At 46.0% G+C, this 25,208-nt stretch overlaps 1 protein-coding gene across 1 annotated transcript in view; it reads right to left on the bottom strand.

Moving 5' to 3' along the window:
• Positions 1–25,208, bottom strand: part of tex11 (testis expressed 11) — a 300,617-nt gene that overhangs the window by 245,612 nt on the left and 29,797 nt on the right. Inside the window, exons 4-7 of the mRNA XM_085992186.1 lie at positions 21,856–21,935; positions 20,595–20,675; positions 7,180–7,299; positions 5,681–5,761 (exon numbers count right to left, since the gene is read on the bottom strand). Of these exons, the coding sequence (XP_085848312.1) occupies positions 5,681–5,761; positions 7,180–7,299; positions 20,595–20,675; positions 21,856–21,935 (362 nt within the window). The remainder of the gene's footprint in view (positions 1–5,680; positions 5,762–7,179; positions 7,300–20,594; positions 20,676–21,855; positions 21,936–25,208) is intronic.

Raw genomic sequence — 25,208 nt, 5'->3', positions numbered from 1 at the left:
TCAGCTTACCCAGTGTGTACGCAACATTCAGTGTATAGCGTTGCAGCCTGATCATCATTCTTTGTATTCTAAGCGGACAGCTATTTAGTGGCTTTTGGAACAATGCAATCAAGGGCTTATGGTCAGTCTCTACACTGATTGCTTGTCCTGACACAAACTGGTGAAATCTTTCACAGGCGTATGTGATGCTGAGCAGCTCCTTTTCTATTTGAGCATATCGCGTCTCCGCGTCTGTCATCGAGCGCGATGCATATGCAATAGGTTGCCAGTAGTCATATTTTTGCAGAAGAACGGCACCGAGCCCACTCTGTGATGCATCTGATGATATCTTGATGGGTCTCGCTGGGTCATAAAACCTCAGAACTGGTTCCTCTGTGAGCAGTTTCTTTAGATCGCTCCATGACTTCTCATGCTCATGATTCCATTCCCATTCTATGTTCTTTTCAGTTAGTCTTCTCAGTGGCGCCATCTTTTCTGAGAGGTTGGATATGAATTTACCCATGTAGTTGATCATTCCATTAAACCTCTGCATGTCCTTTTTGCATTGTGGCTTTGGCATATTCTCAATGGCGGACACCTTTCTGGGATCTGGTCTGATGCCCTCACCGCTAAGGATATCTCCCACGAATGTCAGTTCTGTCACCCCGAGCTGGCATTTCTCTCTATTCAGCTTCAGGTTTGTTTTCCTTGTTGCTTCCAGCACTTTTTTCAGTCTCTCGTCATGCTCAGTTCTCGTGGTTCCCCATACTATGATGTCATCCATTGATGTATCAACTCCCTCCAGGTGCTCATAGATCATATGGATAGTTTTGTGATGCACTCCAGGAGCTGAGGCAATGCCAAATGGTAACCTTAGGAATCTGTATCTGCCAAATGGACTGTTGAATGTGCACAGTCTTGAACTTGCCTCGTCCAGTTTCATCTGCCAAAATCCTGATGATGCATCTAACTTGCTGAAATACTTTGCATTTGCAAACTGTGACATGATTTCCTCACGTGTAGGAAGCTTGAAGTGCTCTCTCTTTATTGCTCTGTTTAGATCTCTTGGATCCAGGCAAATTCTGAGCTTTCCATTCTTTTTGTCCACAACGACGAGGGAACTCACCCACTCAGTTGGCTCATCTATCTTCTGAATCACGTTCAGGCTTTCCATCCTGTCCAACTCTGCCTTCAGTTGCTTTTGAAGAGCAAATGGAACTTTTCTGCATGGATGTATGACCGTTGGCATACTTTTATCTACTCTGATCGTGTGTTCTCCTGGAAGGCAGCCTAGACCCTGGAGTAGGTCGTTGTACTCTTTCATGAGTTCATCATAGACTGTCTCTCCTTTGCTTTCCACAACGAGGACTCTCTTTACCAGGTTCAGTCTCTCAGAGGCTTTTAAACCTAGTATGGCTTGCACATCCTTTGGCACCACGATTAATGCTAGCGTGTGCGCTCTGTCCTTGTGTGTCACTTTGACAATGCATTTTCCTTTCACTGGTATGTCAGTACCTGAGTATCCTGTCACTTACACTTTTATTCCATGTATCTTTGGTCTGGGTCTAATTTTCTTTAAATCAGTCTCTGATATCACATTAACTTGTGCTCCAGTATCCAATTTAAATGGAATGTGTATGTCATTCACTTTTAGTGTCAACATCCAGTCTCTTTTTTCTTTTCAGACACAACATCCACATTGAACTCCTCTTTCTCGCTTTCATCTACTGCATGGACCTTGCTTTGTTGCGCTTGGTTCTTGCAGCAACAGGCATAATGGTTGTTTTTGTTGCAACTATTGCATGTTTTACCATATGCTGGACACTTTTTTGGTGTATGCTGTGTACCGCATCGACACATGACTTTCGATTGCCTCTTTCATTTTTGTTCGCTGGCCACGCCTCTTTTTTCACATTGGCGCTCTTTTTGTTAAACGGTTTGTGCCCGTTCATTCTCACTGCATCCACGTTGCAGCTACTGTCACTGAACAGCTCCTTTGCCTGCGACTTCACAGTCTCTGTAGCCCTACACAGTGCTATGGCTTTTCCCAGGTCTAGATTTTGCTCTCTTAGCAGTCTTTCCCTTAGACCATTATCTGGAATACCACACACCAGTCTGTCTTTTATCAGCGAGTCTGTCAGTCCCCCAAATTCACACGTTTTGCTTCAGTTTCTCAGTTCAGTCACATACTGATCAATAGTCGCTCCCGTTTTCTGTACACATGTGAAAAATCTGTGCCTCTCAAACGTCACGTTACGTTTAGGTATGCAGTAGGCCTCAAACTGTTCCATTATTTTATCCAACTTCATTTTGTCTCCATCAGCAGCGAATGTGAAGTTATTATACACCTCCAGCGCTTCATCACCCACGACATGTAAGAACACTGACGCTTTCATTTTATCACTTTTCTCGTCAGCTCCGATTGCCGCTAAATACAACTCCAAACGTTGTTTGAACCTCCTCCAATTTTCAGCCACATTACCTGTCAACTGAAGCTTCGCCGGTGGGTGTAAACCTTCCATTTTTCACTTCGTTAGCTATTCTCCAATGGTAAGTAACGATGTTCTCTTTTGGCTTGCTAATATGTGGAGAGCTGATTTCGCTGGGTAGCTTACTTGCCACTATCTCGTCGAGTTGCTAACTTCAGATTTTTCCTCTTCTCTTTCAATCACTTCTGACACCATGTATTGATTTGTATGTGGGTTCAATAACGACACATTCATGAAAGAGAATGACTTTTTATCTAAAGTATGTTCAACTCAGTTAACAGCATTACAGGAGACACCATCTTAGAGATCCATCTAAAACAAAACTAAAACTAAACTGCTTGTCTCTCACATGCCCTCTGCTGGTCAGGCATAAATAATCAAACAGACAAATACCATCACTATTTGCTGATATCATTACAGTGACGATGAAGGAACGGCGATATATTTCCATGTGAGGATGGCGTGTGAACTTGGAGGTGGTGGTGTTCCGATACGCCTGCTGCCCTTGTCCTTCTAGGTGGTAGAGGTTGTGGGTTTGGGAGGTGCTGTCGAAGAAGCCTTGGCGAGTTGCTGCAGGGCATTTTGTAGATGGTAACACTGCAGCCACGGTGCGCCGGTGGTGGAATCATAGAAAGTTACAGCACAGAAGGAGGCCATTTCGGCCCATCATGTCCGTACTGGCCAACAGAGAGCTATCCAGCCTAATCCCACTTCCCAGCTTTTGGTCCGTAGCCCTGCAGGTTAATAGAATCATGGAGAGAGTGAATGTTTAAGGTGGTGGATGGGGTGCCAATCAAGCAGGCTGCTTTGTCCTGGATGGTGTCGAGCTTCTTGAGTGTTGTTGGAGCTGCACTCATCCAGGCAAGTGGAGAGTATTCCATTACACTCCTGACTTGGACCTTGCAGAGGGTGGAAAGGCTTTGAGGAGTCAGCAGGCAAGTCACACGCCGCGGAATACCCAGCCTCTGACCTAGTCTTGTAGTCACAGTATTTACATGGCTGGTCCAGTAACGTTTCTGGTCAATGGCGACCCCACCCCCCCTCCCCCCCAAAGACGTTGATGGTGGGGTATTCGATGATGGTAATGCCGTTGAATATCATGGGGAGGTGGTTAAACTCTCTCTTGTTAGAGATGGTCATTGTCTGGCACTTGTGTGGCACAAATGTTACTTGCCACTTATTAGCCCAAACCTGAATGTTGTCCAGGTCTTGCTGCATGCGGGCATTGACTGCTTCATTATCTGAGGAGTTACGAATGGTACTGAGCACTGTGCAATCATCAGCGAACATCTCCATTTCTGACCATATGATGGAGGGAAGGTCATTGATGAAGCAGCTGAAGATAGTTGAACCTAGGACACTGCCCTGAGGAACTCCTAAAGCTATGTCCTAGGGCTGAGATGATTGACCTCCAACAAACACAACCATCTTCCTTTGTGCTAGGTATGACTCCAGCCAGTGGAATGTTTCCCCCCCAATTCCCATTAACTTCAATTTTACTAGGACTCCTTGATGCCACGCTCAGTCAAATGCTGCCTTGATATCAAGGGCAGTCATTCTCACCTCACCTCTGGAATTCAGCTCTTTTATCCATGTTTGGACCAAGGGCTGTAATGACATCTGGAGCCGAGTAGTCCTGATAGAACCCAAACTGAGCATCGATCAGCAGGTTATTGGTGAGTAAGTGTCGCTTCACAGCACTGGTGACGACTCCTTCCATCACTTTACTGATAACTGGGGCAGCAATTGGCTGGCCGGATTGGATTTGTCCTGCTTTTTGTGGACAGGACATACCTGAACAATTTTCCACTTTGTCGGGTAGATGCCAGTGTTGTAGCTGTACTGGAACAGCTTGGCGAGAGGCACGGCTAGTTCTGGAGCACAAGTCTTCAGCACTACAGCCAGGATGCTGTCGAGGCCTATAACCTTTGCTGTATCCAGTGCGCTCAGCCGTTTCTTGATAGCACGTGTAGTGTATCGAATTGGCTGAAGACTGGCATGTGTGTAACTTTTTGAAATTACAGTAGCTGTTTCCATCTGTACTCCTTCAGTACTATCAAAGTGTACAGATTTATAATTATTTTGATAGATTGATATTGGAAGTATCTACAGAAAGGTATGTCATGCAGATTAAATGCTGTAATATCTGCAAAGTGGATCTGTGTATGACATGTTACAATATTCCAGAAAATACATGTTCGCTTTGAGTTCAATATCCTTTTGCACTTAGTAAGCAAAATAAAATATCACTTCATTATGAGCTGAAAAGTGTATGAAAGTTTTCCTTTCAGGTATGTTTGGTTTTATGTTAACAATACAGATTGCTCAACCTTGAATAAAATATTGGGCCAGAACTTCGGGTCCCCACGGGTGAGTACACGCTGGGTACTCACACGTAGGCCCAACGAAAGTGCCAGTTTCGTGCATGCGCGGCAAACCGGAACTTCCGTTCCCTTAAAGGAAGGGGTTCACAGGTCGAACGCGTGCGCCGGAGAGGCAGCGCGTGCGCCTGGAACTTCCGTTTTTTTTCCAGGAGGGTAAGTCTCCAGCAGCTATGCTTATACTGTAAAAAGCAGTTGCAAGGCCTGCTTTTAACAAGGTAAGTGGTGAATTAAGTAAAATTAAAAAAAAATTTCCACAGGTTTATTATTTTTAAATACTTTAAAGAAAGGGAAGTTTATTTTTAGCCCTTAGAAACTAATTAATTTTTTCAAAATTTTAAATTATTGTTTAAAATAGTTATTTCATGTAATTTATAGTTATTTTAAAAATGTGATTTAAAAAAAAAATTATTTGAAGTTTTAGTTATTTTTGGGGCTGAATTGTATTCATAGATTTGACAGATCTTCCTGTCAAATCTATGAATACAGATTCCCTGCTACCATTGGCTCTCCATGGCCCACGTGATCCCAGGGGACGCTTCGAACTAACTGCGCCCCTGGGATACACAAGCACTGCGCGCCGGCAGTTGGAGCAGGCCCAGGATCGGAATCCCACACGGGCCCACAGCACAACGGCCAGCGCACTAGGTAAGTGCAGGTCGGATACTTGCACCCACGGGAAGCCTCCGACCCGAATTTCTGGGCCATTACGTCCTGAGGCATAGCTAAACTTAATGCAAACATTATTGAATACCCTATTGCAACATCACCACAAATGACATTTTACAGTGACCATAACCAGTATATCAATGATAAAACACACTAACAAACCTCTTTAGGCATTCTGAGTAGCATATCTTTGCAGCGTTGGATACAAGTCACTGCATTCTTATGATCACACTGAGCCACAGCCTAACAATAGAGAGAAAAGTCAACAGAATGTATAAACTAAAACAGAATATTGACTACAGTGACATTTTGTCTTTTGATCCACTATACGTTACTCAAGATTCTCCTTCAGCAGAAATCCTTCAGTGCTGGCAAGGCCACTCAGCTGAGATCAATGTATCTGGATCATGGGGGACTATGAGTCATTATAAGCAGCACCCTTGATGAGACAACAGAATTGTACTTCCACTACAATAAGCTTCATGGATACCAATTCTGTTTAATCTGTACACTTGATCCATCATCTCACCCAAGAACTTGCTTCCAGTAGCAACAAGTAAACCACCCTGACATTCAAATTTCATGTGGAGATAGGTGTTCTATACACATATCCATCTATACCATATTAAAACATCTTGCATACAATGTGCACTTCATGTACACATTAATCATATTTCCTGTGTCAAGATTTTTCAGTCATGCTTTTAGGAGGCAATTTTTATCTCACTACTGCTCCAATTTGGGATACCAGTGATACGGCGGAAGAGGTATGGAAATCCAGCAAAAATCAGTTCCGCCAGATTGTTTACGGCTCCATTCGATCTTTGGGTCGGCCTAGGGGAGGTGTCTGAAACTTCTTCCCAAAGCAGGCAGGAGCTTAATTAGCATATGCAGACAGGGAGGGCTTAAAGGCACCGGGCTGCCGAGTCTGAAACATGCTGGTGAGAACTGGAGGGAGACAAGGCCTCGGGTAGACCTGCAGGTGCTAGGCCATTTAAAAGGCCAATATACTTTAAAGGTAAATGCTTAGGATTTTTAAAAGATACTTCTTATAGTTTATTTTTCTTATTTATTGTTTCCAACTGGCATTTAGGCTTTCATGATCCTTTGTTCCAGGTTCAGGTATTTATTTACTTTGCCTCAAGCTCCCTTTATTGGCAAGAGGGTTTGCCACCAGGAATCCTTCAAGCTGGCATGTACAAAGAAAAAGGAACCAAAAAGATGCCGGGCAGGTCAGGCTGCCCAAGAGATGCTCTGTGCCCTCTTGCCCAAAGACCAGCATCTGCAGAGAGGTAGCAAACCTCACTCTGGCAGATGAAGGCTCCTCTTCCCAATGACTGCTGCACGAGCAGCTGTGCCATGGCACCACTATGCAATGTGGGTGCCTGTATAACCCTTATGCTGGAAAGTTATTCAGAAGCATCGGAATTACATCATGTCATGCTTTACATGGTATTAATGAAAGTAGGTATGCCAGGGTGATCAGCAGCCATTGTTGCTTGTTTGGCCACACTTGCCAAGAAGCTACCAACCATTTCTGTAGGTTTTAGCAAACCCACCTGGAAATGACTATGGTAACAAGTCCTACAGGAAATAGTGACACAATCTGGCAGAAAATTAACTCTATGTTCTAAATATAGTAGTTCAAGATGTGCACATACTGATTCTGCCTGATAGGAGTGCACTTTGAAAAGGTCCTTTTCCACATTATTCTTAAGAGCATTTACATCTGATTGGCCATCATATCCAGCAATTAGCCTCGCGTACAACATCTCCAAACTCTTGGGGGGGAGAAGATGCAGTGTTATAACCTTTATATCAGGGAATTCAAATTTTTAATCTTAAACACATGCAAAACACAGAATTTTTAACAAGGAGTTCTCACACTACTGCATCTACAGAAAATTCCTATTCATATGCATATTTATATACCACTCTTGGAATGTCATTTTTACCCAAGCTACCAGTGACCTAAACCTATAGCCAACAGTAAAACCAATCAGAATCAAAGTAACAGTCAGGATCAGTGTGGTAAATGAAACCTGAAATATGAGGCAACTACAAGTAATTTGCTTGTCAGCTGCACTAAAAGTCGAGACTTTGTAAATCAGCACAAGATTACAGAATTGAAACTTGAGGGGAAATTTTAACTTCCCTAGGCAGGGAGTCGCAGGCATCTGCAGCCTCCTGTAACAAGACCTGCTGCCTTCTGGTCTGGGTCAGGTAGCCATTCCTTGCAAGTGGCATTGAAAGTAACCACAGTTCTCAACTTATTTGCTTCAGGATCTTTCCAGGGTGCTACAGGGGACATTTCTCACTTCTCTCAGTCTGCTGTGAAGCAGATCAACAATGCCCTCTTGGCCAGGGCCAGTGGTAAAATTCCCGTTGCTTTTCCAGATAGGACAACCCTCCCTATTGTGGCATTAGCTTGCCATCTGGAGCAGAGTGAGAAGAATCCTAGCTGTGGAAGATAATGAAGAAATAACATGGATATAGGCAGCTGATATTCTCTACAATCTAATCACAAAATACTAAAATTAAAATCTTACTCCTAAATAAGTTTGAAAAATCTGGAAGTACCAATTTTTCACATTGGAGCTGACAACTTATTTTGCACTGGGGTAAATTAGAACTGGAAATTAAATTATCACTCCCAACCACACTTTTTATGTTTCCAATTTCCTTCCCTCCTCTCCAGAAGAAAGTGACTACTGTTGAGATACATTTACAAAAGGCACCTGCAACTTTTCAGTACCTCACCAAGTGCATATTTTAACTTATTTCTTCCTCTTTTTCTGACTTAATTTTCTTTCCTGAAGGCTCTGATTCCAAGTTGAGGTACAGCTCAACTTGGAATCAGAGTTCCAGTCACCCTCAGTGCCTATCCCAGAGAAAAAGGAGCTGCTGAACTCTCTTTAATGAGAACATGAAGGAAGAAAGCAGAGCAGCAGCAGCACGGGTCCAGCAAACAGCATTACCCTTCTACAAGCAACATTCAGTAAAGTCCAGAGGAAATGTTAGCTGAACCCTAGAGCAGTGAGAACAAAGGTCAGCACAGTCAAAAGACTGCGAGCCATCATCATAAACTTAATAGGCTTCAAATGTGGCTCAGAGTAAGAAACAAAGTTTAAACTTATGACACTTGTAAATAGTAACTGGCTGAACGTATATAGTAATGCAACAATGGGTCAAGCAATGCCACCTGACCATCAGAAGTTGATCAGTTTCTGGACTTCAGCAAAGGAATATGGAAGTAATCAGTCTGTAGAACAATGAAACATGGAAAAACCTCAATGAGTTTTGGCATACTGCAAAACAGAACCAAAGAAATGGATGGGTAATACGATAGCAAAATACTGCAGATGTTGGAAATCCAAAATAACAACAGAAAATGCTGGATGGGTAATAGTCTGATTTTTTTCATATCATAGAATAATACAACACAGGAGGCCATTTGGCCCATCCTGCCTGTGCCGGCTCTTTGAAAGAACTATCCATTAGTCCCACTCCTCTGCCCTTTCCCCATAGCCGTACAATTTTTCCCTTTCAAGTATTTATCCATTTCTCTTTCGAAAATTATTAAATCTGCTTCCACCACCCTTTCAGGCAGTGCATTCCTGATCAAAACAATTCGCTGTGTAACAGAATTTCTTCTCAAGTTGCCTCTAGGTCTTTTGCCAATTACCTTAAATCTGTGTACTCTGGTTACTGACCCTTCTGCCACTAGAAACAGTTCCCTCGTTTACTCTACTCTATCAAAACCATTCACGATTTTGAATATCTCTATTAAATCTACCCTTAACCTACTCTGTTCTAAGGAGAACAACCCCAGCTTCTCTCATATCCCTACGTAACTAAAGTCCCGCATCCCTGGTGCCATTCTAGTAAATCTCCTCTGAGCCCTCTCCAAGGCCTTGACATCCTTCCTAAAGTGCGGTGCCCAGAACTGGACACAATACTCCAGCTGAGGCCTAACCAGTGTTTTATAAAGGTCTAGCACAGCTATCTTGCTTTTGTACTCTATGGGCTCGATTTTCCAAGCCCCGAGGAGGCGGGCATGGAGGCGGGACAGCACGTAAAATCGGAGAAATTGGGGGCGGGTGGCAAACCCACCCCCACTCCGCCTCCGTGCCCTTTGCCAGGAGGCGGGAGGATGTGCAGCTTCGGGTCCCGTCTCCTGGAGGCGGGAAAGGCTTTTAATCCTTTTAACTGCCTGTTAACAGGTAGCTAACAGGCAGAAAGAGGGATTAGTGCCATTTTATCTTTAAAGGTGAAGGCTTCCCGACCTCGGAGAACCCTGCCGGGTTGGAGGTGACGTGGAGGAGGTCTGCGGCAGTCGGAGGCAGCTGGAAGTAAGGTGTAGAGGTGAGTGATGGGTGCAAGTGTGGAGTGGCAAGGTGAGTGATAAATTTTAAAAAAGTGTTCACTTACCTTTTTTTTTTAACTTCTGTAGCCTTTAGCCGTGCTGGATCGGGAGAGCGGACATCCACCGTGTCAATTTCAGGTAATGGCTGATGGGCCCTCCGATCCATCAGACATTTGAAATTTACTTTTTTACAATGTTTTTTCAGTCCTCACCACAAAAACGAATCAAACTCAAGAGAATGTCAGTGTTTGACAGCTTCACAGAGCTGTCAAACGCTGTCATTTCTTCTTTCAAGAAGTCTTGACAGATAGCACGTCTGACGTTGACGTGATCTGTCAGTGACTTCTTCCCTAATTGGCTTGCTGAGCCCGCCGGGCGGGCTTAACAAGCTCAATCAGGGGAAAATCCCTCTGAATGGTCAGGCGAGGATGGAGGCGGGACATTGACACGACAAGCAGCAGTCCCACCTCCAAGTCGCCTCCATTGACAAAATCCAGCCCTATGCCTCTGTTTATAAAGCCAAGGATCCCATATGCTTTTTTTTTTTTTTAAAAAGTGTTCTCAACTTGTCCTGTATCTCAACACCATCAAAGAACAAAGTATCTCTGTTCCTGCATCTCCTTTAAAATTGTACCATTTAGTTTATATTGCCTCTCCTTATTCTTCCTACCAAATTGCATCGCTTCACACTTCGCTGCTTAAAATTACAAAGCCATGTGTCTGCCCATTTCACCAGTCTGTCTATATCCTCCTGAAGTCTGTTACTATCCTCCTCACTGTTTATTACATTTGAGTTTTGAGTCATCTGCAAACTTTGAAATGATGCTCTGTATACCAAAGTCCAGATCAATAATATGTATATCAGGTTCATGGCAGTAATTTGACTCTGATGAGTCTTTTCAAACAAAAGAACCATTTTTAAAGTGACTCTCTAGCATCAGTCAAGTAGTGTAAAGGTTTAGTGAATGGAAATGGGGTTTATGCTGAAGTTCCGCCAAAGTTACGATGGCGGAGTGGGAGAAGCCTTGATGAAACTTTTATTCTGATATATGGTGAACAACACTAGTCGTAATACTAGGAATCTCCATCAGGCTTTTTCACTAACTAGATATTGTGGTCAACTTGCTACTGGGGGCTGTGGAAAATCAGCGCAGATACCAGCACCTTGGCTGGTCCTCTTTCACAAATGTTCCTGGCTGGTCGGCGGGTGCTCGGGTTGCCACATGCGTGCAATCTATGGCACTCTGCACATGTGGGAAGCCTGCAAGAGATGCAAACCCCAATGCTCTCTTTGTCAGACTGTCTTCATCACAGGAAAACATTATCTGTTGGCCCTGGAAAATAATCCATCCATCACCTGCTTTGGTGCATTGGTGTGCTGCCAACTGCGACACCCCTCAATATGTCACATGCTGCAGCCTGGAAAGAGCCGAATCAAAGAAATTCAGGGCAGTGGTTACTTTAACTGCCACTGGCATGGCATGGCCGCCAGGTTCAGCTGGCAGAAGGTCTTCCTCAGGAGGCTACAGAGATCGGCGACCACCTGTCGTGTCATCCGGATTCTTTTCAAACACTGCTCTGCCAAGAAGTCAAGTAAACTGAGCTGCCTGTACACCCTGTTGGGTGGGTATGGCCTCGTACGAGCAGGGGCCCTATGTTATTGACTTTTCTGCTACCCACCTGCAGCTCCCTCCTCAGCTCGCTTTTATTGCTGGTGCTCTTCTCCCTCCTCCTCTTCATCAGTCCAAAACACTGCGGCAATGGCAGCCCCCATAATGGACTTCTCCCTTGCCAACTCTAGAGTCTCAAAATCACTATCTGGAGCCAAGTACTGTAACTAAATTGTAGCCCACAATGAACTGAGGAAGCATCTGCAAGTGTAGAAGCTTTCACATGGGAAGTTTAAGCACCTAAATAAACATCCTGCCAATCCCACCTGTTTCCTTGCCAACCAGCGGGAAACCCTGCTACAGTACTTAAATTCAACTTGGGGTCCTTGTTGCATCTTAGGACCCCTATTTAAATATGTTAATCATCTCCTACCTCTTCATAGCGGCACACTCGGATGCACTGACGGCCGCCGTGAAAATTGCGGCAGCTGCGTCGGTATCAGGTTGGGTGCAGGTCAGGCAATTGTCACCCGCTCCTGCCTTTGCCTTGCTGCCTGATCCCTCAAACTCTCCGATCTGAGGGAGCCTAGCTGCATAGTCGAGTTTCTGCTCCTTCAGTCACCCCTCAAAATGGGCGCACTTTTGTTGCATAGAGGAAATTTAATTGGGAACATCAGAAATTATCTTGAGCAATTTTAACCCCCAAAAATGGATGCGTTTGGGATGTTAAAAATCTCAACCCTAACCCAACCCGCTTCCTTTCAGTTTTAACGGAGGCGGGACAGTGGGCGAGCAACCAACTCGCTCCCAGGAGGTGGGTGGCTCCTTTAGATAGTTTAATGAGGCTGCGTGCCTCAGATTTAGGAATGGATTTTAATTCGCAGACATGCTCGGAGCGTGGGGGCCAATAACACGTGGGAAATCTGGAAGAGCAGCGAGTCGGTCAGTGGCTTTTTAAATCAGCCACCTCATTATCATTTTACTTCCGGATTTCCCGTCCAATTAGCACAGCAGGCATGTTGACGACCCGCACGACGCGATCTGAACTGCAGTATATAAAAGGGACACCCCAAACAGCTTTTCCAACCTGTCCTTGTAGCTAAGATCCCCCATCCCCGGAACCATTTTGGTAAATCTCCTCTGCACCCTCAAGTGCCTTCACATCCTTCCTAAAGTGTGGTGACCAGACCTGGACACAATACTCCAGTTGTGGCCTAACCAGCGCTTTATAAAGGTTCAGCATAACTTCTCTACTTTTGTACTCAATACCTCTATTTATGAAGCCCAAGATCCCATATGCTTTGCTAACCGCTCTCTCAATATGTCCCGCCACCTTCAGGGACTTATGCACATTAACTCCCAGGTCCCTCTGTCCCTGCACACTCTTTAAAACTGTGCCATTAAGTGTATATTGCCTCTCCCTGTTCCTTCTGCCAAAATGCATCACCTCACACTTCTCTGTATTAAATTCCATCTGCCACTTGTCTGCCCATTCTGCTAGCCTTTCTATGTCCTGTTGCAGTTGATTGGTATCATCCTCACTATTTGCCACACCCCCAAGTTTGGTGTCATCGGCAAATTTAGAAATTCTACTCTGTATTCCAATATCCAGGTCATTTATATATATCAAAAAAGCAGTGGCCCCAGCACTGACCCTTGGGGAACATCACTGACTATCATCCTCCAGTCTGAAAAACAGCCATTTACCACAACTCGCGGTTTTCTGTCCTTAAGCCAATTCCTTATCCAAGCTGCCACTGACCCACCTATTCCATGAGCCTCAATTTTGTTAACAAGCCTTCTATGTGGTACTTTGTCAAACGCCTTCCTAAAATCCACATAGACAACATCCATTGCATTCCCTTCATCAATCCTCCCTGTTACTTCATCAAAAAATTCAATTAGATTAGTCAAACACGATCTGCCTGTTACAAATCCGTGTAGGCTCTCCTTAATTAGCTTAAACCTTTCCAAGTGCCCGTTAATTTTTTCCTTGATTATTGTTTCTAAAACTTTACCCACCACTGATGTTAAACTGACCGGCCTGTAGTTATCAGGATTGTCCTTACACCCTTTGGGTGTCACATTTGCCACTTTCCAATTCTCAGGCACCTCCCCCGCATCTAGGGAAGATTGGAAAATTATGGCAAGCCCTTCCGTTATCTCCTCCCCCAGTTCGCTTAGCAACCTGGGATGCAAGCCATCTGGACCAGGCGACTTATCCACTCTAAGCATACCCAGCCTTTCTAGTACATCCTGTCTATCAATTTTCACCTCTTCCATTGCTTCTACCTTTTCCACTTCTACCGATACTTTGTCAGCATCCAGCTCCTTAGTAAACACCGATACAAAGTACTCATTGAGTATTCTAGCCTTGCCCTGCACCTCTAAGCATGTATCACCTTCTTTCCCTCTAATAGGCCCCACCCCGCCTCTTACTACCCGCTTACTGATTACATGCCGGTAGAAGATTTTTGGGTTCCCTTTTATGTTAACCGCCATTCTACTCTCATAGCCAATCTTATTTTCATCTTCACTTCCCCTCTCAAATTATTGTATTTGGTCTGGTTCTCCCTTGAAGAATTCACCTGACATTTATCATACACCTCTTTTTTTGTTTCATCATCTTCTCTATCTCCCTCGTCATCCAAGGAACCCTTGCTTTGGTTCCCTTACCCTTCCCTCTTGTTGGAATGTACCTAGTCTGTACTTGGAACATCTCCTCCTTAAAGATCACCCATTGTTCAGTTACAGTTTTTCCTGTCAGTCTTTGGTTCCATTTTACCCTGGCTAGATCCTTTCGCATCCCACTGAAGTTAGCCCTATTCGAGTTTAGAAGTTTCACTCTAGATTGTTCCTTGCTCCTCTCCATTGCTAATCTAAATCTTATGATACGATGATCACTCATACCCAAGTATTCTCCCACAGACACTTGTTCGACCTGGCCCATCTCATTCCCCAACACCAGATCCAGCAATGCCTCCTTCTAGCTGGGCCAAAAACATACTGGTCAAGGAATTTCTCCTGAACACATTTCAGAAATTCCTCCCCCTCCTTTCCCTTTACCCTAGCATTATCCCAATCGATATTTGGGTAATTAAAGTCCCCCAATATCACCACTCTATAGCTCTTGCATGTCTCTGCGATTTCCCTGCAGATTTGCTCCTCTACCGCCCTCTCACTATTTGGGGGCCTGTAGAATACCCCCAATAGCGTGATCATACACTTTTTGCTCCTCCACTCTAACCAAATGCATTCTGTCCTTGTCCCCTCAAGAACATCCTCCCTTTCCAACAATACAATGTCTTCCTTAATCAGCACTGCCACCCCACCTCCCTTTTTTCCTTCCCTATCTTTTCTGAACACCTTGTACCCTTGAATATTAAGTGCCCAGTCCCCACCGTTTTTAAGCCACGTTTCCATTATTGCCACAACATCATATTGCCACACGGCTAATTGTGCTTGTAGTTCACCAACCTTACTCACCATACTTTGTGTGTTTACGTACCTGCACTTTTTGAATTTTTCGTAGTCTTTCTTAGTCTGCTCCTATCTAATATGGTACTACTTCCGTCTCTAGCACTACTTTCTTCTCTAGTACTATCCAACACACTCACTCTTTTATGCACCTTATTCCTCTTTTCTACTCCTATATGCTGGTGCCCATTCCCCTGCCAAACTAGTTTAAACCCTCCCCAACTGCACTAGCAAACCTCCCCGCGAGAATATGGGTCCTGGCTCTGTTGAGGTGTAACCTGTCCAGCTTGTACAGATCCCACCTTCCCCAGAAATGGTCCCAATGCCTCAGGAATCTAAAGCCCTCCCTCCTGCACCATCTCTCCAGCCACGCATTCATCTGTTCTATCCTCCTATTCCTGTACTCACTAGCACGTGGCACCGGAAGTAATCCGGAGATTACTACCTTTGAGGTCCTGCTTTTTAATCGCTTTCCTAGCTTCCTATACGTGCCGTGGCCTTGGCCCTGGCTGCTCTCCCCTGTGGAGCCATTACCCCCACCAGTTTCCAGAACTGTGAACTGGTTAGCGAGTGAGATGCACGCTGGGAAATCCTGCCCTACCTGCCTGGTCCTCCTTCTCTGTCTGGCAGTCACCCATTCCCTCTCTGCCTGCACATCCTGAGGCTGCGGGGTGACCACTTCTAGAAACGTGCTTTCCAAGTATTTCTCAGCCTCGTGGATGCACTGTAGTGGCTCCAGCTGCCGCTCAAGCTCCGAAACCCAGAGCTCGAGTTGCTGCAGTTGGCGACAGTTCCTGCACACATGGTCGTCCAGGCCACAAGAAGCGTCCAGGATTTCCCACAAGGCACGGAATGTGCAAATCACGGGACTGAGCTATCCTGCCATGCTCTGGCTCTCAGCTCCCGCTCTTTTTATAGTACTCTGCCATAGTAGACAGAGTGTGTTTCCAATTGTGGGGAAGAGCAAAACTAGAGGCCATCAATATAAGATAGTCACCAAGAAATCAAATAGGGAATTCAGAAGAATCCTCTTTACCCAGAGTGTGGTGAGACTGTGGAACTCATTACCAGAGAGAGTAGTTGAGGCAAATAGTATAGATGCATTTAAGGGAGGCTAGATAAGCACAAGAGGGAGAAGGGAATAGAGCTTTATGCTGATGGTTAGATGAGGAAGGATGAGAGGAGGTTCGAGTGGAGCATAAATGCTGGCATGGACTGGTTGGGCCGAATGGCCTGTTTCAGTGCTATATATTCCATGTAATTCTTTGCATCACATAACATGCTCAGAGGTCAATATTGCCGACAATCTGATACCACAACCTAAATCTGCCTAAATCCAGTGGACGACCAAAGAAGAAGAAAACTTATGTTATTTTGCCATTGCTCATCTGCCTGCAACCAAGGTTTTGAATGTGATGGTCACAAAATCCAAAACAACCTTATTACAGTGTTATAGGCACGATTTTGCCATAGGAGGCAGGTTGGTGTCGAGTTGTTGCAGTCCCACTGCCAGTTTCAGCCGTACTGAAATAACTATTTTGCCTTAACTGGGCTTAAGCCCGCCATGCGCATTACCCGGCCCAATCAGTGAGTTCGGGTCTGCTGACGTCTTCGATTCAACTACATTTAAGGAGCCCATGCAGCCTTGTGGTGTTTCATTCACATTCTGCTGCTTCTCGGTGTTACTGATAGTGAGATGACTGCTTCAAGAGCCAAGGCTTCTCCCAGATTTGATGATGACTCCCTCCATGCTCCTGTGGAGGGAGTGAGACGGCGCAAGGAGGCTCTGTTGCCCACCAATAGACATAGGAAGCCTCCTCAGCAAACCAAGGCAGCCTGGCTGCAAATTGCTGAGGAGGTTAGCACCAGGTCTTTGTGTTCACGCACGTGGGTTCAGTGCAGGAAAAGGTTTAATGATCTGCTAACGCTCAGCAAAAGTGAGTATAACATCACACTTACCTCAATCTGCTTCCCATCTCTTCTCATCACCAGCACTCTGCACTGTCAACCTACTCCTTGCACCCTTAACCATCTCTCTCTATGTACAGACTCACTCCACCATTCTACTATGCACCCCTCACACTCTCTTTCACTGTTATGTAATGGCAACAACTAACAACGCACAAGGAGGGCCCTTGGTATTGGCACCTCACTCCATCTTTGTCTCCCTCTAAGCATCTATGCTATGGATTCGCTACACTCACTACATCATTCTCGCTCAAACTCCACTTGTGTCCCTCAATGCAGGAAAAGAGAGCCCACAATAAGAGGGAGAGGGGGAGGACAGGAGGAGGGCCACCTTCCATGGCGCACTTAACCACCGCTGAGGAGGCTGCTATCGAGGTTGGCGGAGGTGCAGAGGAGCTGGAAGTGGGGGATGGAGAGACGGGCGCAGTAGAGCAAGCTGGTGATAGAATAGATTTGCAACCCTCTCATTTAGATTTCATGAGTGACTGATATGGCATCTGATGTTCATACAGATTGAGTTCTGATCATCTGCACAATGGGATGTGTCTGCTATGTTAATATCACGTCTAACTCGTGTCTTTACTCCCCCACAGGACCATCGAGAGCTCCCCTCCCCACTATCCAGGAGGAAGAGCCGGAAGACTCCTCAGAGGAAGCTGCAGCCTTTGAGGGAGCAGCGTCAGCAGAAATTAGCGCACCCAGCACCAAGATGCACACATCAGTAGGTCATTCGAGAGATAGAATAGTGTTGTCACCTGGTGTATCACAGCTCACAAGTGAGCATCAGCAGATGCTGGACACAGGTACAGTAGAGGAGAGTCCTCATCAGAGGATGCTGGACGCTCCTAGTTCTGCTCAGCTGCATGTGGACACTGTGCCTCTGGGGCCATCCAGAAAGAGAGCGGTGCTGAAACTTCAGGAACAAGTGCAGGAGTCTCTGACAGGGTTTGCAACCACTGTAACTGCAAGTGTTCAGAGAATGGAGGAGTCCATCTCAAACACGAGCCATGCCATGGTATACACAATGGTGAATGCAGGTGCCGCCATGGAAAGGATGGTAACCTCCATGGAGGACATAAATCGCCAGACTCAAATGAATATGGTGACTCTTCTAAATAGATAGTCTGCTATGGAGGATAAATGGGCATCTATTGAGGAGAGGAACCAGGAGGTACATGGACGTCCCCGTTATGAGGACTGTCAGTACAGAGACGGGTCCTCATGGCCCCACTGAGGTGCAGCAAGGTGCTCTCCAGCTACTTGCTGGAAATGAAGTGTGGGTGACCCATGAGGGATGTTGGTGGTCGACAACAAGGAAGTGTGGGCTCCTCTCCAAGCGCTCACACTCCCATGGCACTGCAGAGCCCTCAGTCAGAGCCCCAGATTCCTCACCCAACTGAGATGGCCGTCTCAGCCCCTGCACAGCCACAGGAGGAGCAGACTGTTGCGGAGCCCTCCCAGGCTCCCAAACTCAGAGGACGCCCGCCAAAGGCGTCGAAGCAGGCGCAGCATAGAAGTGAGCAAGGTGCCTCTACATCTACTGAAGCCACAGGGGAAGCATCAGTTTATTGTACAGATGCTGTATGGTGTGTTAAGAAGGTTGGCCAGACACTCATTTCCATGTGCCAGCCACATGTGTTTGATGCATAAACTTACGCGAATCTGGCATGGATTAGTGTATCCCTTGCCTCACGGCCAGCAATGTGCTCGCGTGCTGGTGGAACTGGCACATCCGCCTCTGTAAGGTCTTCCTCATGTGCCGCCTCCTCCTCCTCCTCCTCTTCTGAGAAGGCTGTGCGCTGAGCCACTTGTTCCTCAGGCAGCGGTAAGCCACGCTGCTGTGCAATGTTGTGCAGGGCACAGTAGAGCACGATGATTCTGGAAACCTCTGGCTGGTACGTACTGTAGGGCTCCACCAGATCTGTCGAGGCATCTGAATTGCATTTTGAGCAAGCCGATGGTTTGCTCTGTGATGCTTCTGGTGGAAATATGGCTCACATTGTAGCACTCCTCAGCTTTGTTTGATGGCCTCCTCATCGGTGTCATTAGCCACATCTTCAGGGGATAGCCCTTGTCTCCAAGTAGCCATCCAGAAAATTGGGTTGGCGGATTGAACAGCTGAGGCACAGTAAACTGCCACAGGATGAAAGAGTCATGGCAACTGCCAATGAACTTGGCGCAAACATGCATAATGTTCTTTCTGTGGTTACACACCAGCTGGACGTTAGGGAGTGGAAGCCCTTGCGGTTCACAAATACAGCTGGGTTGTGATGGGGTGCCCTAATGGCCACATGTGTGCAGTCTACGACGACCTGCACCCTTGGCAAGCCTGCCATATTTGCAAAGCCAACCGCATGCGCGGTTACACTTGCTTCATCCGTGGAGAAGTGGATGTAATTATGCGACCTTGCAAAGAGGGCATCGGTAACCTGCATGATGCAAGTGTGTGCGGCCGACTGGGAAATGCCGCTGATGTCTGCTGCTGATCCCTGGAAGGACCCTGAAGCAAAGAAGTTGAGATCGGTGGTGACTTTGACAGCCACTGGTAAGGAGTGGCCACCCGCTCCTCTGGGCTGCAGGTGTTGGTGCAGCATTGTGCAGATGTCAGCGACTACCTTTCGCGAAAGTCTCAGCCTCCTTTGGCATTGCTGCTCATTCATGTTGAGGAAGCTCATCCTCTGCCTGTAAACCCTGTGTTGGGGGTATCTCCTGCAGCGATGTGCAGCCCTGCGCTGATGCTCTTTGCCCTGTGCAGCATCAGGTGGCTGAGGAGAAGATTGCCGCTCCTACTGTTGCAGCTGCTCTTCCGCCAATTCTGAGGACCAGGAGGAGAGGGTATAAATGGTTCTCATTCTGCTGGTGTATATCTCAGTTGAGGAATAGATGTTATAAGCGCTCGGTCAATGAAGGGAGAGGGTTTTCCAAGGAGGTCACAGTGTACATGGATCTCGGCTTAAACACTTACAACCTCAATAGATCTGCAAAATGTGTTCCAAGACCTCAAAACAGAAAGTTCTAGCAACTGAAAGTGAACTAATGGGGCAGGTCAGCTTTTATGCTGAAGGTGCAGCTGTCAACTATTCAGCTAGTTGCTGAACCCGGCACAATCAGCTGGCATGTTTGTCGCACAACGGGGAACACGCTGAAAATGGGAAGAGTCGCAAAATAGGATTTTCCAGGCGGTTAACAAGCTGTTAACTGCCTTAAGTGGCTCTCCCGCCGCTTGGTGTCGGGTCTGATCGGGACTCGCAGACCCGACACTTTGTAAAGTTGTGTGGAGGCAGGATGGCGGCGGGTTCGCAACCCGCCATCAATCATTTTGATTTTAACTCGGGACCCGCCTCTAAACCCATCCTCTGAGCACCAGCAAATTCACAGCCATAATGTCTAGCATATTACAGTTGCTTTAAGAATCTCCTCACCAAATTCACGCAAAGAAAATTGAAAGTGAAAACAATTTCGTTCAAAAGTATGGAGTAAGCAAAGCAAACTACAAGACACACAGCCTCTATGTTGTTTCATTAGCATTTTACTATAAAATATAATCCCCAAGAGGCATTGAAAGCATATACTTATAATTGAATGGTTGCATTAAGTAAAACAAAGAACCCAATTAAATTTAGGAAACAGATTATATGATATAAAAGTAAAGTACTGTCATAGCCATGTCCAGAAATCCATCTGCCAGTAAAGGCTTCCTACAATCCAACCAGCTTCGTCCAGTTTTTGTGAACATCTAGAACAGAAAGTAGTAATGCTTTACAATGTAATCTATCCACAAATTAAACGTACTTATATTGAACCATGTGCAAACTCAAGTGTGGCTGATTTTAACTGTGACGCTTGGAGTAAATGGATCGGTAACAGCTGGAAAATGGCGTCAATTCACTTAATGCTCCGTGTACGCTGGGGCTCTGACCACAGTCAACCTGATTGGGCCTTTGGATGGGAGGCCACTTTTAATGTGCAAACTAGGATCCTATGACATACATAGGAACGAACCCATTTACAATTTTGAGATACAAACGGGCAGAGCACGTGACACGCGCACTTCACCCATTTGTACAGGCATTGAGTGTTCCTTCTGGCCCCACACATATTATCCAGCCTGCTATTGGCCCATGCATGGCAGGCTGGCGATCATCTTCCCCCTCCCAGGAACAGGTCATCAGCCAGCTCCAAGTAGGAATTAACCGATGTCCCACCCTCCCCTATCAGCAAGTTGCCTCAGAGCACTGATTTTGCACGCACAGCCCACTGGATCCATGCATATGAGGCCCGGGCACCAAATTGGCACGGTCTTCACAGCAGCAACAACAGGCTCTGTCCACCATCCACCCATTGACTGCCCATTTTACAACAAATTTTAAAATTGGCTTCTTTATGTGTGCACTTCTGTCACTTATGTGTACAGATTATCAAAACCCAAAAATATCAGACCAGCCTTTTCTAAGGAAGTTGTAATATTCATTATATATATCTATTAATATAAAGTTGTTAATAAGACACAATAGCTCCTAATGGCACAGAAAAGGAACAACCTTTTGACCAAAATTTAATTATGTTGATTCAAACAACATCCTGTGATATTTAAAGTGATTTTAAATGTTAATACAACAAACTTTTCATTTAATCAAGGTTATTTTATTTGTATGAAAATTAAAAATAAGCACTTACTTGCATTTAAGTATTGCCTTTCACATCTCAGAAACAGTGCCTCAAAGACAATAAATTACTTTGAAGTACAGTAACTCTTTTGCAACTAACACAGCAGCCATGATGCACACACAAGATTTCACAAACGATAGTAAAATAAGTGATCAGCCCTGAAATTACTGCATAATCAAACACACATCCATTTCATTCAGTGAAAGCACCTTTCCAATAATCTGTCAAATGCTACATCTCGAACTCACCAGTATTTGTCTTTGCAATGTCACTTCAGTGGGATCAGCATAGTCACTCAGACAAACCAGCTTGCATGCCACATGACGCACTAAAAGTTAAAGAATTCACAAACTTAATTGTTAGATTCTACGCACTGAAGCTCTGCTTTCAGTTTCAGGACTTTACCGATTTTCAGGTTCTGAGAAGACTGCACTGGTATTGCTTATATGTTATTACTCAGTAGCAGTTTACCTGCATCACATCATCACGATATTCACACATATTGGACACAGTCCTTTGTGAGAATAAATTCCAAATTGGCTCTGACTTCTCAGAGTCCAGATTTAGCTCAAAGAGTATTCTAGAATGAGAGCTCTAAATGTGCATTTGTTGCAAACTTAAGCACTTATATGTTCCAATATAAGTAACATGATTACTTACTCTGATATCCATGCAGATACCCACACTGAGTTGTACCTAAGCTGGGATTCATACTTTGTTTGCATTAAAACCGTACACAGAATGCCATCTGGGAGCAGAGCCTCAGGTGAGACCGACATGGAGATGGAGCACAGCAGGAGGAGCCAGGACGAGCATCTGCACCAGTAGCATAGCAGGAGAATTCTGGGTGGCAACAAAAAGAAACATAGAAGATAGGAGCAGGAGTAGGCCATTCGGCCCTTCGAGCCTGCTCCGCCATTCAACGAGATCATGACTGATCATCCAAACCCTAGCACCCAGTCCCTACACCGACAGCCATCCCACCCAAGCCCTATCCCCGTAACCCCGTAACCCCACGTATTTAATCCCCCCTAACACTAAGGGTCAATTTTTATCATGGCCAGTCAACCTAACCCGCACATCTTTGGACTGTGGGAGGAAACCGGAGCACCCGGAGGAAACCCACGCAAACACGGGGAGAATGTGCAAACTCCACACAGACAGTCACCCGAGGCCGGATTTGAAACCGGGTCCCTGGCGCTGTGAGGCAACAGTGCTAACCACTATGCCACTGTGCCGAAAAGAGGACACTGGGCAGGCATCTAGTTCTGTGCACGACTGGCACTTCAATGAGCACTGATATTGCAGGTGGAAACCAGGCGAGGGGGCAGTTAAAATGGAGCGCGGGACTTGCCCACCTCTTTCGCACCCTGATCTGGCCGACTGCAATTTTAAACTGCAAGTGGCAAGGACACCCACTCAAGACTGGCGGGGTCCTCTTTAAATATGCAGATCGGGCTCCAATAACATCATCGGGGCCTGAGCTGCTATTTTAACCTGAGGCCTGAAACGGGGAGCCGTGGTGGCTTACCCTCCAGGAAAAACGTGCCGCAAGCAACAGCCAGGGCCAGAAGAGGCCCAGTTTTACAGCTCATTCTTTTTCTTTTCATGTGAACGTGATCTTTTTCTCCCAGCTGTTGTGTATGTCCCTTTAAGGGAATAACTGGTCTTAGACTGCAGTACCGGCAGTGACCACCCCTGTATAAAAGGCCCTAGCAGGCTTCTGTAGTTTCAGTTTCAAGCTGCCTCTTGTTCAGTAAAGTACCTGTTAAACTGTTCTCCCGAAGTCCGTGTATGATTGAGGCGCGGACTTTACAGTGGCGACGAGTAAGTTCGAACTCACCTGCAGTGTGGCATCATCTCACGGGGGTCTCGCCTGAAAGGAAGGTCCTGGAAGGTCGTAGTCTGAGCAACGGGCGTCGACCGAGGGCAACCGCCCAAAGAATCCATCGGTGTTTGGAGAATTGCAGGAGAGACTGTGGTTCCAGCGAATCGTGCTGGTAGCAGGTAGTGCGCTGACCCTTCCGGACTGCGGCGGGCTCAAGCTCGATCGAGCGGCTCTACAATCGGGCCGCGCAGCGTCGCCGGGGAAAGAAAACAAGAGAGGGTGGAGCGCACAGGGCGCGGTCGGTGCTCGAGAACAGGACAGCGGAGAGAAACTAAACGGGGGGGGGGGGGGGGAAGGAAAGCGAGACGCGCCGAAGCTGCGGGTCGCCGCCATTACCCCGTAGAACGCTAGGAGCAGCGTGGCAGTAAGGGGAAGAAGCAAAAGCGCGGGAGGCGCCATTTTATCCCGTTGGGGAAGAAGCAAAAGCACGGGAGGCGCCATTTTAAATCGCCCAAGATGCCGAAAAGTGGCAGTATCACTGCTTTCGACAACGAGGTAGAAAACTGGACCACGTATGTGGAAAGAATTGAAGTGTACTGCAAGGCAAATGAGGTGGCTGATGGAAAGAGGGCGTTGGTATTATTAAATCTGATGGGTGCAAGTGCGTACGGCCTATTGCGGAATTTAATTACCCCAGCTAAACCAATGGAGAAAAGCTTTGAGGAGATTGTTCATATCTTACAGGAACACCTAAGCCCTACACCACTGCTGATAGCAGAAAGATTCAAGTTCCATAAAAGAAACCAGCACAAAGATGAGAGCAATGCTGACTATCTTACGGAACTACGCAAGTTATCCAAACACTGCCAGTTCGGAGCAGGACTGGCAGACACCTTACGGGATAAGTTTGTCTGCGGGCTCCAGAGTGAAGGAACCCAGAAACGACTACTTTCAAAAAAGGACCCGACGCTAGAACAGGCTTTCAGCGTGGCAGTAGCCTACGAAGCAACAGCACGGGGAGCTGCGGAAATACAACAGAAACCAGGAGAATACAGCGCTAACGAAATGGCGTATGGAGCCGAAAAGTGCTATCGCTGTGGCAGAACAACCCATGACCAGAAGGACTGCTGGTTTAAAGACAAAATATGCAGGCAATGCGGGAAAATGGGACATATAGCAAGAGTCTGCAGGTTGGGAAAGAAGACCAACGCGACAAGAACTACTAAGGAACAGTACAGGAAAGTAAAGAAACTGACAGATAGTAGTTCAAAAGATCAGGAGAGTGATAAGGACTCCGGGAGCAGGCGACTAAGTTGTTTAAAGTTACACAACGTGATCGCAAAAGAAGATCACCGAACCATTTGGGTCACCCTCATGATAGCAGGGTCCCCAGTGAAGATGGTATTGGACACAGGATCAGCCCTAACTGTCATGAATCGATGAGACTATGAGCGGCTATTCTCACACATACCCTTAAAGGACACGTCCATTGTATTGAAGACATACACAGGGCAAAAGGTCTACCCCAGAGGAAAAATAAGGGTGCCAGTTGAATATAACGGAAATGAAACACAGAAACTATACATGTATATACTACGAGATGGAGGACCACCATTATTGGGACGTGAATGGATCCGAAGACTACAATTGGATTGGCATTCCATTCTGGCACTAACTGTGACTGACAAAAAAGATGATGACGTCGCACCTGGACGTCTGTCACAAATTCTATCTGACGCGGAAGAGGTGTTCCAACAAGGACTTGGGACTCTA

Source organism: Somniosus microcephalus, chromosome 1 (assembly GCF_052327205.1).
Source record: "Somniosus microcephalus isolate GS21.2 chromosome 1, FLI_Smic_1.0, whole genome shotgun sequence".
Classification (NCBI taxonomy): domain Eukaryota; kingdom Metazoa; phylum Chordata; class Chondrichthyes; order Squaliformes; family Somniosidae; genus Somniosus; species Somniosus microcephalus.
Note: the sequence above shows the minus strand (reverse complement) of the source record. Positions and strands in the feature narration are given on the sequence as shown.